The sequence below is a fragment of the Artemia sp. Qi Xiang Cuo genome, chromosome 1 (genome assembly GCF_049724085.1).
Source record: "Artemia sp. Qi Xiang Cuo chromosome 1, ASM4972408v1, whole genome shotgun sequence".
Classification (NCBI taxonomy): domain Eukaryota; kingdom Metazoa; phylum Arthropoda; class Branchiopoda; order Anostraca; family Artemiidae; genus Artemia; species Artemia sp. Qi Xiang Cuo.
In genome coordinates, this window is record NC_142794.1 from 59,634,761 (window position 1) to 59,653,268 (window position 18,508).

The 18,508-nt window shown below is 32.5% G+C and overlaps 1 protein-coding gene across 3 annotated transcripts in view; it reads right to left on the minus strand.

Annotated features, from left to right (window-relative positions):
- The window catches only part of IRSp53 (Insulin receptor substrate 53 kDa), a 196,488-nt gene extending 189,124 nt beyond the window's left edge, over nt 1–7,364 (minus strand). For all 3 annotated transcript variants that reach the window (XM_089085933.1, XM_089085930.1, XM_089085934.1), the window contains exon 1: nt 7,229–7,364. In XM_089085933.1, coding sequence (XP_088942059.1) covers nt 7,229–7,273 — 45 coding nt within the window. In that variant the 5' untranslated portion in view covers nt 7,274–7,364. The remainder of the gene's footprint in view (nt 1–7,228) is intronic.
- Between the last annotated feature and the right edge of the window lie 11,144 nt (nt 7,365–18,508).

Below are 18,508 nucleotides of genomic sequence, written 5' to 3' on the forward strand. Positions count from 1 at the left end.
CTATGGATATTCCTCTCGGAAATAGTAGGATTAAGCCAGTAGATCATATCACCCACCTCGGTCTTCCCATTGGTTTGTCAATAATGCACACGCGACAATTATTAATTGCTCATATTGAACGTAGAGTTGTGTTATCATATGCTTCTTTTGTAACTAATAAGTTACGGTTCAACCGCCATCTTCTCTCGAAACTTTTTAACTCTGTTGCTCTACCACATTATCTGTACATATTGCCGTTTTGAAAAATGCTCAGAAATTCTGACAACTCAAAAATTCGTTCAGTTTTCTTCCGGTTCGCAAAATATCTTTTACGTTTTCCTTCTTGGACGCGCAATTCTTATCTGATTAGAAAATTCAGCATTGCTGACCCCATTATAGCTGTGGAAAAGCAAATTCGTGCTTATAATTCCCGTTTAATGAAGTTGAACCATCCCTGGTCGTCAGTACTGGCCCAGTAGTTAAGATGTATTTGTTGTGTTTTTTTGTGTGTTTGTTTGTTGTGTTTGTGTTTGTTTTCGCGGTTAGTGTAATTGTTGTAGTTTTTAAACTGATTGATGATATAGTCTCTTTTCGTATGAGTCCAATTTAAAGTGACGCTGGTTATTCTCAATTTTGGTGTCAATTTTTTTATGATAATATATTGCGTATATTACTAATAATTTAATCGTTTATTAATTATCGGTTCTTTTAAGCATATTGCTTTAAGTAAAGTTGTAAAAGGATCCGTGATTGAATTATTTCATTGTTTCTGTTATTTATGTATATCGGAGTAAATGAATCATTTGTTGACAGTGATCTGAGTTCGAACCCAGCGGGCAAAAGTGTCGTTTAATTGATTTTAGCGTTTCTTGTCATATTTACACTAGTTGATATGATTATCTACTGTGTATCTTTTTTAATTCACTGATGATTATTTGGGCTATTTATTTTTTTAACAATTGCGGCTTGATGCACTGATGTTCATATTATTTATGTTTTTTCAGTATTTAGGAGCCTAAAAAAAAAGAAACTTGTCGCGTACATACAGAGCTGTGTACAATTTACTTTTTCTTTCTCTTTTTGTTTATTTTTTTATAAGAGATGATTTTTATATTTGCTCCCGCTTTCTTAAATAAAAACCACGTGTATAACTCCTAAGTTTATGTGTATTGCTTTTTTTTTGCTTATTGCTCCGTCTTTTCCTTTTTTGTATGACAGGTTTTCCAATAAATAATAATAATAATAATGATAGGCCAGTATATTTGAAAATTTCTACAACAAGCCCGAAAAGGCAATTTTCTTAAAACAATCTAAAAATAAAATGCAATTTTCTTTTTAAACAACCTAAAAACAAAATGCAGGAATCGTTTACAAGCTGAAGCTGTGAGTGCACTGATGTTTGGAAAACAATATCTGGCCAGACGCCCTGCCGATGGTAGAAGCAGAAACACTTGGAAAATAGATTGAGTTCTTGGTTTTTTCCTTTTAGAAGTGAAAGGGAACATCCAGATCTGTTGATGTAAGTTTAATTTCTTGCAGCACCAATAGTGCTGCAATGAAAATGAGGAAAAAGACCGTGATTTTTGTGACTGAGTCATTTTTTATTCTCATTCCCATTTTCTTCGAAAAGTTTCTTATAGGGTTCTTGTAGTGAAGCCTGTCAATCCCAGATATAGGAAAGCGCTACTTTAGAAGTAAATTTTCAGATATTTTAAAATAAATACTTATGTTTTTTTTTTGGAATCTAACTCAGCCTTTTACTTCTTTTTCAAGTTCTATTACTTTCACCAGCTAAAAATCTTTTTTTTTTCAGCGCTAAAGCTTCCGGAATCCACAAATATGGAAGTCCAAATGCCCCTTTTTTCCAAATTGGGCTGTCAAATCCAGTTGCTCAGATTACATATGAAGAAGAAACTCATAATCTGGAAGGCCAGATTCGGGAAATCCGGGAGGTGAAGACTCGCTAATAGTTAAACGAGTCTAATCAAAATGATCTCTGCAATAAACTAGGGATCTAAATAAAAAAGCACTGGGCACCCTTAAAGGCTATTTACTATATAGTTTTGGTTTAAGAGTCAAATAATAGTCCTGCTTGCAACGAAATGCTTTATGTTTTATTCAAATCCAAGTGAATTTTCTTTCTTTTTTTCTGCTATCTGTAGCCTCGGAAGTGTTTGCCTCTGAAAATGACCACAGTGTACTAAGTTCAGTTCATTAAAAGATGAAGACTATACAAAACGATTGTATCTGCATTCAGTATTTACGAATTGTGTTATACAGTGGAACAGCAAATTAATAAACTTTGAGTCCTTGAAGCTCAGCTATTTGTCAAATTTTAATAATGTGACTATTTTTTCAAAAATATCTTTATAGTCTGGTCCTTCTTGCTAGAGAAAAAATTTAGCATTGTAGACGGAGCATGCACTTTTGGGACGATTACTTTATTCGACAACAAATTTAAATACTTCCAGCGAAAAAGGGATAGATTCTTACTCTTAACTTCTAATGATAGAATGCAGGCTAAGGTGAAATGGGTGGCAAATTCAAACTAATGAGAATTACAGGTCTTCACAATTTGGATGACTTGGACATAGTAATCTATTAGCACCAGGCTCTTACAATAAAATTCCTGAGGGCCTTTTCAGTGTTTTAAAGGATTTTAAAACTGACAGGCGAAATGTTCTTAGTTGAATAACTCTTTCGTCAACATTAAAAGTCATATGCGACCTTAAACGTCAACCAATGAGCTTTAGTGGCTGTGGCAAGGTGGAGCTAGAACAGGGACTGATTAAGTGGGTCCTTAAAGTAAAGGCCAATGCAACTTCAAATGACTGCATTGTTATGGGGCCAACGTAGACGTTGGCGAATCTCATGATGGCTGTCTGAATTCAATTGACCTTTTCCTGCCCCTCTGAATGATTTTATTTATCGGTTGAATTACCTATAAATTGATGATTATAATGAATGTTTTTTTTGCTATCCGTTTCCTTTTCCGTTTCTCCGTTTCATTTCCCAGGCAACACCATATCTCAGGATCCTTGCACACTATTCCTCCAATAAAAGTTTATCACTTGATTTTTCTTATGAAGAAATGACCACATGGTCACAGAAAACCAGCACGTGTACATGGAACCAGATACAATCTTTTCGAGACTAGCCCTCACCCCTCCAAACATGTTCAACATTTGGTTTCGATATGCACTTCAGTCATTTGAACTGGAGATGCCCAAGCGGTGGAGTAGGACTTTGGAAAAGGGGAGGGGCAAATCCATCAAGAAATAAAATTACACTTCTGTCTTGGGCAAATGTAATTGTAGACATCTTTTGCATTGGGAGAGAAGGGGATGGAAGTATGTGGACAAATCCAAATTACGAAACATTGCAGATGATTTCTTTAGCAAGCAAAAGGTATACTTCCACGAAACGGTAAAAACTATGGAAAACTGTTAGTACAAGTTACAAAATTCGTCACGTTTGCCTCTTTTAGGAAGCCTATTTTACGAAAGCAGGTAGTTTAAAAACTGCTTCTGTGGCAGAAAGGTCTAAAACTAAGAAAAAGAGAGAAAGAAAGAAATCAGCATTGGGGAATGTCATTTTGCATAGTTGCTGAGGTGGCAATCATTTCATATCTAGGATGCTCATCTTCCAGAGCGTGTCCAGATTATCCAATTTCTTAGAAAATGAAGCAGTAGATGGTTACTTCTGTCCCTTTTTTTTTACCAATATCGGTAAATCAAAGGATCAGAAAATAGTAAAACGGGACAATAAACGATAGTGTGCACTCAAGACCGTATGCAGAGGGAACCAGCTTTGAACCCCCCTCCGAAATTTTTGTTCGACTCGTAGAAAAGTTAAAAAATGCATACGAAATTTTTTGATGTGTTTTGTAAAGCATTTGTTGTATCCCTCCCTCCCCGAGCAAGAATCTTTGATACGACCTTATATGCACTAATTTTCTAGAATAATCGTTGTGAATAGAAGAAAAATATGATGGTAAATTTTTGATTTGGTTTAGAACAGAAAAGACTATATATTCTTATTACCAAGTTTCCGTCTCAGCTTTCTAGAAAACGGATAGTTTGAACGAGCTTACTAGTGATACTAGTGAAGTAAGAAATATTTTTATATTTACGTTTACAAGGAGAAAGAATGTCTTAGACTTTCAAAGATTTCTGATTGTTGATCATTGTTATTTATAACAATTAGAAAGTAAATATCGCCCTTTCAATATTTGATATTTTCTTAATTACACTGCTTCTTAAATTTGGTGCCCAACTGTACATCATTAACACCTATATCATTGATATCTAACTATTTAGTTCAGACAATAAAAAAGAAACAATAAAAAAGAAAAATATATCATAGAAATTCTGCTCTTTGTTTCCGTGTTTTTTATTTTGTTCTTTTATATATATATATATATATATATATATATATATATATATATATATATATATATATATATATATATATATATATATATATATATATATATATATATATATATATATATATATATATAATGCCGAAGTCGGAATCGCAGGGTTAGTTGAGGCCTAGGGAGCCTTTTTTGTTTGAAAAAATGGTTATCAGTTTTACGCAAACTGCTTAAAGTAATCTATTCAAATTTTTGAGTTTCATGCAAAGTTTGTCTTTTCCAGTCTTATCAGAAAATACTTATTCATACTATATGAATATATCCTATATGACTATATATGACATTTATATATATATATATATATATATATATATATATATATATATATATATATATATATATATATATATATATATATATATATATATATATATATATATATATATATATATATATATATATATATATATATATATATATATATATATATATATATATATATATATATATATATATATATATATATATATATATATATATATATATATATATATATATATATATATATATATATATATATATATATATATATATATATAGATACCACCCAAAATTAGCGCCATGTTATCTATGGGCAGGCGCTCGCACACTCACTTACTGGATGCTCAATCAGCATCCAGCTTGGATGGCATGATGCAGGTAAACGGAAAAAATTTGTTTATGACAGCTTTTGTCACAGAGATGAATGGGGTACTGTTGGTTGCCGAAAAAAAAGGCAAAGCTAGCCTTAAAAAAAAAGATGTATATAAAAAAAAGGCGAAGCTAGCCTTAGTTTAAACATAGAACAAAATATTTTGTATACTTGATTTGTCGCGCTCCAAAACATTACCTTTTTTATGTTCTTACCACATCAGTCTGAGTTTGTTACTTATGGATAAATAGACTAAGGCACGGATTAAATTACGTTTAATAAATCCAGGATGTTAATGACGTCAATTTGGAGGGGAGGGGGTGCAATGGAGAATTCTGCCCCCCAACTCAATATTTTGCTCTTTACGCCTAAGTTTTTTACTACTTTAAAAAGCTTCTTATTGTAATAAAACGGCTCCCCTTTGTTTCAGGAGTCGTTCTTAAAGAATTGGGACAAAAAGTCAAACTTTAGCGTAAAGCAAAGTATTGAGGAGGGAGTAGCCCCCTCATATACAAAATAATTTTTTTTCCGTTTTCAGTTTTAATATTGCTCCTTGCATTCAGTTGGAAAAACTTGCTTTTTTAATACAGCTTTTGTCACAGAGATGAATGGGGTACTGTTGGTTGCCGAAAAAAAAGGCAAATCTAGCCTTAAAAACAAAAAAGATATATGTAAAAAAAAGGCGAAGCTAGCCTTAGTTTAAACGGAGAACAAAATATTTCGTATACTTGATTTGTCGCGCGCCAAAACATTACCTTTTTTATGTTCTTACCACTTCAGTCTGAGTTTGTGTTACTTATGGATAAATAGACTAAGACACAAATTAAATTACGTTTAATAACTCCAGGATGTTAAGGACGTCAATTTGGAGGGGGGTGTGCAATGGAGAATTCTGCCCCCCAACTCAATACCTTGTTCTTTACGCCTAAGTTTTTTACTACTTTAAAAAGCTTCTTATTGTAATAAAAGGCTCCCCCTTGTTTCAGGAGTCGTTCTTAAAGAATTGGTACAAAAAGTCACACTTTGGCGTAAAGCAAAGTATTGAGGAGGGGTAGCCCCTCATATACAAAATAATTTTTGTCCGTTTTCAGTTTTAATATTGCTCCTTATATTCAGTTGGAAAAACTTGCTTTTTAAATTCAATTTCTGATCGTTTTCCAAGTAATGCCGGGAAATCCACCTCCCTCCTCCACGGAAAGTACCCCGAAAAATTCCTCCATTTAAAGTTTCTTTGACGTAAATTACCCCCGAAAAATTTCATAAGAATCGAATTCTTTTGATTTATCTATTTCTTTTTTTAGAGTTTCAGTTACTATTTGGTTGAGTCGCGCCTTACTTACAGTTCGTTACCACTAACCGTTTGATATGAAAAAAAATTGTAGTTAACACATTTTGAAGGCACTTCACTATTCTTTACAGCCCCCCCCTCCTAACATGGAACTTTATAGCCCGAATTACATATTTGATATGTTTTTCCGTTTCTTGATTTTGTCAGTGCTAATTCAATTTATGAATACACCCGTTAAAACAAGAGTGAAGCATGGCAAAATACTTCGGAAATATATAAATAGGGCTATATATTTGCAAATTAGGGGGGGGAGTTGGTTGTAAATTTTTCGTTATTCATATTATTGACTTACGAATAAAGTAAACATACCACTCGATGCCTTTTCACATTATTTGCACATTAGGGGGTGGGGGAAAGTTGAAACTTACCTCTCATTTACATCAAAAATAAAATTTACCCCACCCACCTAATGTGCAAACATATACCCTGAATTGGTATATATAGGGCTGGGGTGTAAAATTTAATTCCGAAAAAAACGATTATTATATTTGGAAAGAGCATAAAAAAGGCATCGAGTGTTATGTTTACTTTATTCGTAAGTCAATAATATGAATAACGAAAAATTATCCGAGTTGGTCCCCCATGCCTTCAAAGTGTATTTACTAAACTATTCTGCATATTATGAAATAAGAACGTTTTCTTAACACTTTTCCTTCCCAATAGTCTCCAATTGTAGGCTAACACCTTTTATTTAATTGCGCAAATATCTCCACTTTTTTCGCAATATTTCCGAATTCGACGGAGGCGGCACTGAATACCGATCATGTGGACACCCTTGCATTGATTCTTGAAAGAAGGGAAAATAAATATAGGAAATGAAGGAAAAATTCACCTTATAAACGCCGTCTACGAATTTGAAAACTTCCTCACTTTCCATCTTCCAGTTATTTCAAACTAATATTAGACACTGACTCTTGTCAACTGTTCTGAAAATACTTTCCTTTTATAGGTTAAGTCTTGCGCTAAGAGAGAATCGGAAGCGATCCGTATAACAGGCAAATATCGAATGAGCATTTGATATATTGTCATATTCTTCTGCAAAAGATTGATTTGATTCAAGGCTAGTCATCGAAGCACGAGGGCGGACCAATAATAATTATTAGATGGTATTGACAAATATTAGGCCTCACTTAAATTGTGAAGCTGTAGTCTAATTATGTAGAAGACTTTGATTACTTTATGACTATTATGAATTCAGGCATGAGCATTGTATTTTTCAAGCGATTATAGAAAAATAACAGGGATGAACACGACCTTGTGCTAATTTTTCATCCTGTATAATTAAATTCACAAAAATAATAGGTATAAATTAAAAAGGCTCATATCAGTAGATATCCTTGGCTTTTTGCTGAAACTATCATGATGCCTGGTTAGAAAAAGTAGAGCAAGTTTTCGTTCACCAAAAGTAGCATGAATAGTGCTAATTAATGTTGCCTTTAAGTGATCGCATATCAATAACCATATTCCCTTTTCAAACAGTTCACAAATCCAAAAAATGAAGAGCGTGCGTAGACCACAAGGGACGGCCTCTAGTGTGAAATGGATAAAGTAAAAATTATGTTACGGATTTTTTTTTGTTTTCTATAAACCTCATGGTGTAATTTTGTGTTGCAAAAAATATAATAAACATATTTTGACTCCATGTTTTTCTTTCTCTTTACTCTTATATTCCCCCTCCCCCCTCCCCAAAGGAATTGAAGTTTATAAGCCCAGTCATAATGATCATCGTGTTCCAGTGGATCAACGAACTAATGTGTATTTATGATCTACAGGAGGGTATTTGCTGGTGTCAGAACCTTTACAATTTCTACGGAAGGGTGTAGCTAATTTTCGGTCCGCAATACACGACGGCAGATTTTACTTACAATGTAGAAAGCCAAATACTTCGCCATACCGCTGATATTGAGCACAATTGACGGCATGAGAGTTCTTCAGTCTGTTAGCTCGCAATTCTTCATTCCTACAATCATTTAAAAAGGTTATAGGGAATATTGCCTTTTGCACAATTAATTTCAAAAAACCTTTCCCACAAAGGAAGTTTTCCAAAGAAATAAAATGACCTACATTAAACAAATGGTGAGCAGTAGGGTAAGTCAAATAATTTTTCAAGCGTAAACCTACTATAAACCAGTATTAATACATACATAAAACCCAAAATGAGCAGAAAATAGAATAGTAGCACGGACGTCCCCACATTCTAAAGACGACATTATAATTTGCACTTTACTACAAAGAATCCCTGTTTTGAGCTCATCTCATGAGCTCAAGCATATGTCATAAAAAAAAAGAAAAAATCTTAATAATAACCAAAATTACTGGAAAACCCAAATAAACGTGGATTGACAGTTTAATTAATATATATACCAATATCCATTCCTGAAAAGTCTTAATAATTTTGGATTTATTGAAGTTAAAAAAGAGAAAACAATTAATATATATTTGTTTTCAGTAAAGTGCAAATTAATTTCTCGTCTTTAGAAGGAAGGAGGGGCGTCTGCCTTGCTCCTTGCTTTTAGTTTCACCTCCTTTGGAGTTTGACTTGGGTCATTTATTGTAACTTCTCTTCCTTTTGGGTTTCATTTATTTATCGATGGTGATTTACGACAATTTAACACTTGCAAATTATTAGACTTAATAATGCTAATCTTTGGTTTAATATTTGGCTTAGTGTAGTTGCCAAACTCTTGTTTGTAGTAATTTATATGCGATTTAAGCTTGATTTAGTATACATTTGAAGTTCTACTTGTTTTAGGATTTATCTATTGATCAATTAAAGTGTCTGTTTTCTTCATGTTTGATGTTACTATTTAAGTTAATTTCTGTTCATTTTGGGTTTGATTTCTCTTTTTACTGTAATTTCTGGCCATTCTGAGTTTCAATCCTTATAGGACTTTATTTCTGCTAGCATTCAGCTTTAATATGAATCTTTACTTTTCTTTGAATAGCTTTTTTGCGGAGTTTTTCCTTAAATTAATTAAAAAACTTTACCTTAAAAAAAGTAAAGAACCATATTAAACTTAAGACCAGCAGAAATTAAAGCCTATAATAATTAAACTCAAAACGACCAGAAATTATTATAAAAGAATAAATGAAACCTAAAATTAACAGAAATTGAAAGAAACGATCATATCAGCCATAAAGATAACAGATGCTTATATATATACATATACACACACTATATATATATATATATATATATATATATATATATATATATATATATATATATATATATATATATATATATATATATATATATATATATATATATGAATAAACACCAAATTAAATTTTTTTGTAGACAGGAGCTTGAAACTTCTGCTCCAAGCTTCTCAGATAGGTTGAATCTGATGGGGGGGTATTTATCCAAATCTCCCCCCCCCCTATTGAAGGGTGTGTTCTACGACTTTTCTATAGATTATAGAATCCATACAGATCTTCAGATATTCATACAGAAATTGTATTCCATGAAGTTTCAATGGCTTATTTAATGTGTAATTCAAGTAGTTTTTTTTTATGGACACTGTCAGGAAAGAGGGTTAAGCAATACGAGGATTTTTGTAGCTTTTTTTTCTTTCTTTTTTTTAACAGTTGTGCATTAAAAGAATGGTCGAGAATTTATATAAGTAATGTCAATGCCACAAATACTGATGCTTAGACACATTTTTGTTATTTATCGACTGTAAAGACAAGGCTCTGGCTTCAAGAAGAATGACTGGAGACAACTGAGATTTCATGATGCTACCCTTTCATACAATATACAATAACCCTTTTTTAAGTATTCTTTGACAACAAATTCCATCTTTAGCTTCGTCTTCCTAAGTAATAATCTCAAATAACCGAGATAGATTTTTTCAGAGGTTTTTCCAAGGTCGAGGCAAAATTGAAACAAAGCTAGTTAAATTACGTTAACAAATTTGTCCAAAAAGTAATGAGCGCTGTCAAAACGCCAACAAAACAATTTTTGGGTTTAAGTGAACCCGTCTTCCGGCATCGTTGAAGTTCGCCGCCTGTATATCATGCTTGAAGGCTCTTCCCTGGTACAGTATTTAACACAGTTAATGCAGGTGGTCCTAACCTACGTAGACGATCCTTACCTTATAAGTTCAGCTTCCACCGAGGATTTAGGTGTCCTAGGGCACTATCTGCAGCTACTATGTTTTCATTGAAGCTAACGCTTCTGGTTATCCCCTATTTACCAGACGACTTAATGTCAGTAAAGTTTTCGACTCCCTTCGTCATGCGGCAATTTTTCTTCTTGCTGCTGAAAGTGCCGTAAATGGATGCATCCTTAATGCTTTCCTTGACATGTACTCTTGTCCTCAAACCTATCTGAAGATCCCTCTTCCAAAATTTAAGGAGGCAATAACCCGATACATCTCTCATAGAATTGCTACATGTATCCATAGCCACTGCAAAATTACTCCTCAACCGACATCTTCTTGCATTTTTTTTTTTATTTATTCGGTCTTCTCCATATTCTATGTGTGCCCAGCCCACTCGGGAATATTTTTACTCACGTATAATCGAAAATTTGTTTTTTGGGTTTCTTAAATAATGGTGGCTCCAAGTTTAGAAATAAGTTACTGAAGATTATGAATATAATTTTTTTTAAGAAGTACCTAGCGATTTTAGGAAAACCTTAATTAAAACACTGTATACGGATGGTGATAGCAGTGAGTGTAGTAATTATCGATGCATTAGTCTGGTCTCTTTACGTAGCAAATTACTAATATGATACTTTTTAGACGGAGAAATGTTGTAGACAAAGTTTTAGGAGAAGAACAGTGCGGTTTCAGAAAAGGTAGACGATGTGCCGACCACATTTTCACTCTTAGGTTAATAATTGAACAGTGTCTGAGTTATCAAACACCTTTGGTCCTCAGTTTTATAGATTACGAGCAAACATTCGCTTATGTTGATAGAAGAGCTTTAGCGAAGGTCTTATCCTTGTATGGTATACCAGACAAATAAGTTAAATTGATTAGTGGTATGTGCGAAAATAACACTACTGCGGCTAAGATAGGAAATGAGGTCAGTAGCTGGTTTTGTATCAATTCAGGAGTTAAGCAGGGTTGTGTTCTATCTCCCTTTAGATGGATAATTTTTATGGACTTTGTCTTAAGGAGCACAGAAAAGGCAATGGGAGACCACGGAATCAAATGAGGAGGAAAAACTCTCCTGGACTTAGATCATGCTGATGATTTAAGCATCCTAGATGAACGTGTGAGCAAAAACTTTTAGAGGTTTTGCGAGTTCAGGGTGCAAGAATAGGTTTGAAAATTAATGTTAAGAAGACTAAGTCACTAAGGCTAGGAATAAGTGAAGATGAAAAGGTGAAGTTGGGTAATGAAAAGATTGATCAGGTGGACAACTTCAGTAGTAAGGCATCTATATATTAAAACCCTACCCGCAAACCTACGCCTGAGGCAGCGGGTATGCATGTAAGTTTTCAACGAATTGGGGTTACCAGGGTCATTTGCAAAGAGGTATCATTTCTATAGAAGCTATAGTAATTTGAAAAATCATATGGAATTTGCTTGAAGGTATATACTTTGCGTACGTGCCCGTACCAAACAGGTTGGTTATAATCTGTTCTGGTTCAAGTTTTTTCTGACACAATTAACTGAATTTCTATTTCATGATATACTAGTTTTTTTTAGGTTAGATCCGTGTCGGAAAAACCGGTGTATCTTTTTTAGATGCCAATTATTTTTTGTATATATTCAAGTTTCAAATTAGATTCCTCAACAGTTTTGAATAGTTTATTGAACATAACACAATTGACATTTTTTGTAAGCATTTACATAGAAAATGGATAATTCAAAGCAATTTCTGGTGAGTAAAAATTTTCTCATTATTATAATAAAAAGAGAAATTGTCTTGTCATTAAGTCAAGGAAGAAATTCTTTCCTTACACTAGAACTAAGGCTACTTATATACTTATAAGCCTATTGTTTTTAGGAGCTTAAACCTATAATTAATTCTCTTATAGGTTTAAAATTACGGCGGCTTTTTTTTTTTTAGGGATGTTTTTTAAAAAAATTACAGGCCAGTATGCATTTAAGGTGTTATTTTTATAATTATAATTTAACCTTTTTAGGGATTTTTTTTAAAAAAAAGTGCTTAGCTATATTTAAAAAAAAAAAATGTTTTAAAGTACTTTAAATTCATAAAATAAAATGAATTATTTTCCAAAACCAAAATGCATTTTTTTTTTTCAAGGAAGTGGACACATGCAATACCCCCCTTCTGAAAAGAGGGCAAGATATAGCGAAGGTATATTAATGCAAGCTACAAGACCTTCAGTTATCAAATTCGCTGCTAGAACTACACAAGACCTGGACCAGCCCATGGTCCCGAATCTCTTAATGACAGGGTCCTCTGACCCCCGTGTTAGCTCCATGTCAGCTGGAAGGAACTTGAAAAGGGAGTGGACTGCTTCATATAATGCATCAGCTCAGCCTACTGAAGATTGTGAGCTTAACCCCCTCAAGTTTTGCCAAGGAGTTCAGATATAGAAGCCCAGTAAGAAGTTGTAAGTATATACATAATTTTTTTGTTTCTATCCTTATTTTCAAAAATAAGGTAAATTTTCTCAGGCGCATAGCTTTTAATGAGTAAAAATTAAAATTTGTTTACAAAAACTATTTCATTTTCTTTAATTAACAAAATTATATTGTATATATATATAAAGGATTGCTTATCATGCATTTCTATAAAAAAAAAAGAACAACCATACCTCGTGAATTACAACCAAGATGCATTCTAATGCAATAATTCCAATATTCCTTTTAGACAAAAAACTAACTATTTGAAAAAAAACGAAAGCGAAAACAATTTGCTACTATACACTTGACGCGCACTTTTAGACTGGTATTTTTGCCCTAATGCATTTGCATACATCCGCTACCTTATCAGATCTACCATCGCTTTTTAATCTGATTTGAATTCTAAGTGGGTCGCATGCAAAGCAGACTTTAAATAGCAAGATGTATATCTTCGATAGACAATTTACACAGGAAAAAAGGTTTTTTTGATATTTTCCAAATATGTCTTCACAGCGAAGTCAAGAAACATTATTTGGGTGAACCCGTTTTTGGTCATTTCATTGAAACACTTAGGTGTTTTCGAGAAAGAATTTGAGGCTGTTCTATTTGAACTGTGTTGTGAAGTCCGATACTCCCCCAACTCGAACGGGTATCGATCCTCATACCTCGACGGAAGCTCCCGGGTCCCTAGGGTGCTCCCCGGGAGAGGGGGAGGGGAGGGAGGGTTCTAAAAAAAGACCATCCAACATTTTAATTGCACTTTAATTGTTGATATGGATGGAGAAAAAAGTTCTTCTCTCTTACAAACATTTATTTAGCCCAGGTCAACTTCAAACAAATCCTTTGGCAAAAGACACAGGAAAATACGGATTATTGAGAAGGTAGCACCATCAACCACCGACATATGGGGCTTATACTTTTAAAAAATACAAAGTTCAATATTCGAACCTAGCTCCAGCAGGAGCTTAGGATAGTAGTGGTGACAATTGAGATATAAGGAGCAATAGCCCCCTATTTTTGAAAAAATACCTTTCTGTGGCATTTATACTTTTAAAAAATTCAATATTCGAAGCTAGCTCCAGCAGGAGCTTAGGATAGTAGTGGTGACAATTGAGATATAAGGAGCAATTGCCCCCTATTTTTGAAAAAATACCTTTTTGTGACATTTATACTTTAAAAAAAAATACAAAGTTCAATATTCGAAGCTAGCTTCAGCAGGAGCTTAGGATAGTAGTGCTGACAATTGAGATATAAGGAGCAATAGCCCCCTATTTTAGAAAAAATAAATTATTGTGGCATTTATACCTTTAAAAAATATAAATTTCAATATGCGAAGCTATCTTCAGCAGGAGCTTAGGATAGTAGTGGTGACAATTGAGATATAAGGAGCAATTGCCCCCTATTGTTGAAAAAAAAAAACATTTTTGTGGCATTTATAATTTTAAAAAATACAAAGTTATATATTCGAAGCTATCTTCAGCAGGAGCTTAGGATAGTAGTGGTGACAATTGAGATATAAGGAGCAATTTCCCCCTATTTTTGAAAAAATACCTTTTTGTGGAATTTATACTTTTAAAAAATTCAATATTCGAGGTTAGCTCCAGCAGGAGCTTAGGATAGTAGTGGTGACAATTGAGATATAAGGAGCAATTGCCCCCTATTTTTGAAAAATACCTTTTTGTGGCATTTATACTTTTAAAAAATACAAAGTTAAATATTCGAATCTATCTTCAGCAGAAGCTTAGGATAGTAGTGGTGACAATTGAGATATAAGGAGCAATTGCCCCCTATTTTTGAAAAAATAACTTTTTGCGGCATTTATACTTTTAAAAAATATTAAGTTAAATATTCGAACCTAGCTACAGCAGGAGCTTAGGATAGTAGTGGTGACAATTGAGATATAAGGAGCAATTGTCCCCTATTTTAGAAAAAATACCTTTTTGTGGCATTTATAATTTAAAAAAATTAAATATTCGAAGCTAGATCCAGCAGGAGCTTAGGATAGTAGTGGTGACAATTGAGATATAAGGAGCAATTGCCCCCTATTTTTGAAAAATACCTTTTTGTGGCATTTATAATTTTAAAAAATACAAAGTTCAATATTAGAAGCTATCTTCAGCAGGATCTTAAAAAAAAAAAAATATATATTTTTTAACATGTTCAGTTGACATTATGAAAGACATATATCATGGGACCATCGTTTGTGGATGTTTAAGAGTGAACTCTAAGTACTATTTTTATGTAAACATTTGTTGTTGTTTTTTTTTCTTTCTAAAAAAAAAAATCTTTTTTAAAAATTCGAAATTTTTATTATTGATTTATTATTGTATTTTTGTAAATAAATTTAAATTTAAAAATATGCTTAAAGTTCTAACAATTGCGCTCTGTGATTGGTCAGAGACACGATGTGACTTCCCCACCGGTATTCTATGACCGGTTATTGACACTACCTAATCTATTGCATGTATTAAATCATTATTTTTTACGCAGTGGAATGATAAACACATAAGTCATATCTTAAAAAAAAAAAAAAAGTGAAGATGGAGCATTTTAATAAAGTGTGTTTACATAACAAGGTTATTGTAGCATTGAATGCTGACAAAGAGAAGTGTTTAAACTTTGAAACAAGTACAAGTGGTAGCACTATTGGAAATGTATGCATGCATTGTCATGACAGTAAGGAATTAAATTTCTTTAGAATATCGAAAAAATTCAACTCTTATGTTGGTGGTTATGCGAGATTGAGATCTCCAGAGATGATTGCACTCAAAGGGAATGCCAACATAAAAATAATCGTTGATGATAGAGGACAACTCCTTGTCACTGTTGCAGATAACACATTACCTACTGATACATCGAATCGTCACCTTTCGGGTATTAGCATTCAACGGAAGATCAATAAAAGAAAGGCCTACTCTTCTACTAATATCGTAAACCATATCTTGTCTACGTGTCGAAACTGTTACCTGTGTAAAAATAATGTGTTAATAGACAGTGAAATTGCCAGAAAAATAAAAAGGTCATTGTCAGAAAATATCACGATGGAATATAAAGATGAATCGGTGAAAAACAAAGCACCAGCAAACGTTACTGCCATTGATCAAACAGTCATTGATCCAAATAATACCAAAGATGAAACGCATATTGAGCCTGTTGATGAGACACCAGTAAAAATTATGTATGACTCAAAATGGAATAATGATTATTCTACTGATTACGAACTAAGAGAAAACAATAGCTATAATATCAAGAGAGAACATGGTGAACTATTTTATTGAACAGATTCAAAATGTCCAAAGTTAATCATTGATATTAATAGTGTATCATAATATATTTTTTGTATTAATATTCTACATAGCATTATTTCATTAAAAATATATTATGCATTACATTGTTATGTGTTCATTATTTTTAGAGTAAGCTAGCATATCAAACGTTTAGAATGTCTAATAAAACGTCGGAGATGTAAGTAAAGGAATTTGCATACATCTATTGTCAGACACATGGGAACAAATTCTTTCTTGAATTCGCCTCCAGGATAAATAAAAAAAGACATTTCATTCAAGAAATTATGACGAAACTCTAAGTAAGCAACAAACTCTTTCTTGAAGTTACATCATGGATACACAATGCAAAAATTTCATTTAAGAAATTATCAAAAATTGTAAGTAAGTAGCAAATTCTTTCAAAAATATGTTAAAACGTTTAAGCGATAAATATCTTTAAGCTTAACTTATCTTTATTCTTTAGAATAGTTTCATGCATTTCCTTAAATTATGAATAAATTGAAAGTAAGTAGGAATAGCTTTCTTGAATTCGCTTCCTGGAAAAAGTACATATATTTAATTTTAGAAATCATAATAAAATCGCAAGTAAGTAATAAAGTATTGATTGTTTTCTCCTATTGGATGCGCAAGAATGAAATTTCATTCTTGAAATTATGAAGGAATTGTAAATAGGTAACACAAACATGTTACCTCATGGATACACAATGCAGAAATTTCACTTAAGAAATTATCAAAAATTTTAAGTAAGTAGCAAATTCTTTCTTGAATTCGCCTCCTGGGTAAATAAAAAGAAAGTTCATTAAAGAAATTATGAAGAAATTGTAAGTAAGTAGCAAATTCTTTCTTGAATTCACCTGATGGATAAGCAAAAAGACATTTCGTTTCAGAAATTATGACAAAATTTCAAGTAAGTAACAAACTCTTTATTGTTTTCATGACTTAGATACACGGTGTAGAAATTTAATTCAAGAAATTATGAAAAAACTCTCAGTAAGCAACAATTTCTTTCTTGAAGTCAACTCTTGGATACACAATACGGAAGTTTCATTTAAGAAATTATGAAAAAAAAACAATTTATTTCTTGAAGTCAACTCTTGGATACACAATACGGAAATTTCATTCAAGAAATTATGAAAATATTTGTAAGTAAGTAAAAAACTCTTTTTGTTTTCACCTCTTGGATATACAGTACAGATACTTCATTCAAGAAATTATGAAAAAAACGCAAGTAAGTAACTTTTTTTCTCTTTATCAAAAACAATTTTCAGTTAGCTACACGATGTAGAAATTTAATTCAAGAAATTAGGAAAAAATTCTCAGTAAGTAACAATTTCTTTCTTGAAGTCAACTCATGGATAAACAATACGTAAATTTCATTCAATAATTTACTGACTTAGATACAAGATTTATAAATATTATTAAATAAATTATTAAAAATTTATAATTAATTAACAATTTATTTATTTAATTCTTCTCTTGGATAAACAATGCGTAAATTTCATTCAAGAAATTATGAAAATATTTGTAAGTAAGTAACAAACTCTTTATTGATTTCACCTCTTGGATATACGACGTAGAAATTAAATTCAAGAAATTTTGAAAAAAAAATCGCAAGTAAGTAGCTTTTTTTTTCTCTTTATCACAAACAATTTTCACTTAGCTACGCGATGTAGAAATTTAATTCAAGAAATTATGAACAAATTCTCAGTAAGTAACAATTTCTTTCTTGAAGTCAACTCTTGGATACACACAATAAGGAAATTTCATTCAAGAAATTATAAAAAATATTTGTAAGTAAGTAACAAGCTCTTTATTGATTTCACCTCTTGAATATACAGTACAGATACTTCATTCAAGAAACGTGATTAAACACGTTTTGACACTACATGCTATTTGTATGCCTTTCCTTGGCACCTTTCCAAGCGAGCGGGGATTCCCCACTGGTTCCTACACATTGCAAATAAGTGAACAGTACGAAAACTCCACGTTTTCAACCAGACTGGTTTTTTAGGGACCAATCGGGAGAGATATGTCAAGTCGACATTGCTTTATTTCATTTTTTTTTAAGGGACATTTAGACGCGGTTACGGGCGCGCACGTAACCTCAACTAAATGAACATTAAAAAAATGAAATAAAGCTATGTCGACTTTACATATCTCTCCCGATTGGTCCCTAAAAAACCAGTCTGGTTGAAAACGTGGAGTTTTCGTACTGTTCCCTTTTTTGCAACATGTAGGAACCAGTGGGGAATCCCCGCTCGTTTGGAAAGGTGC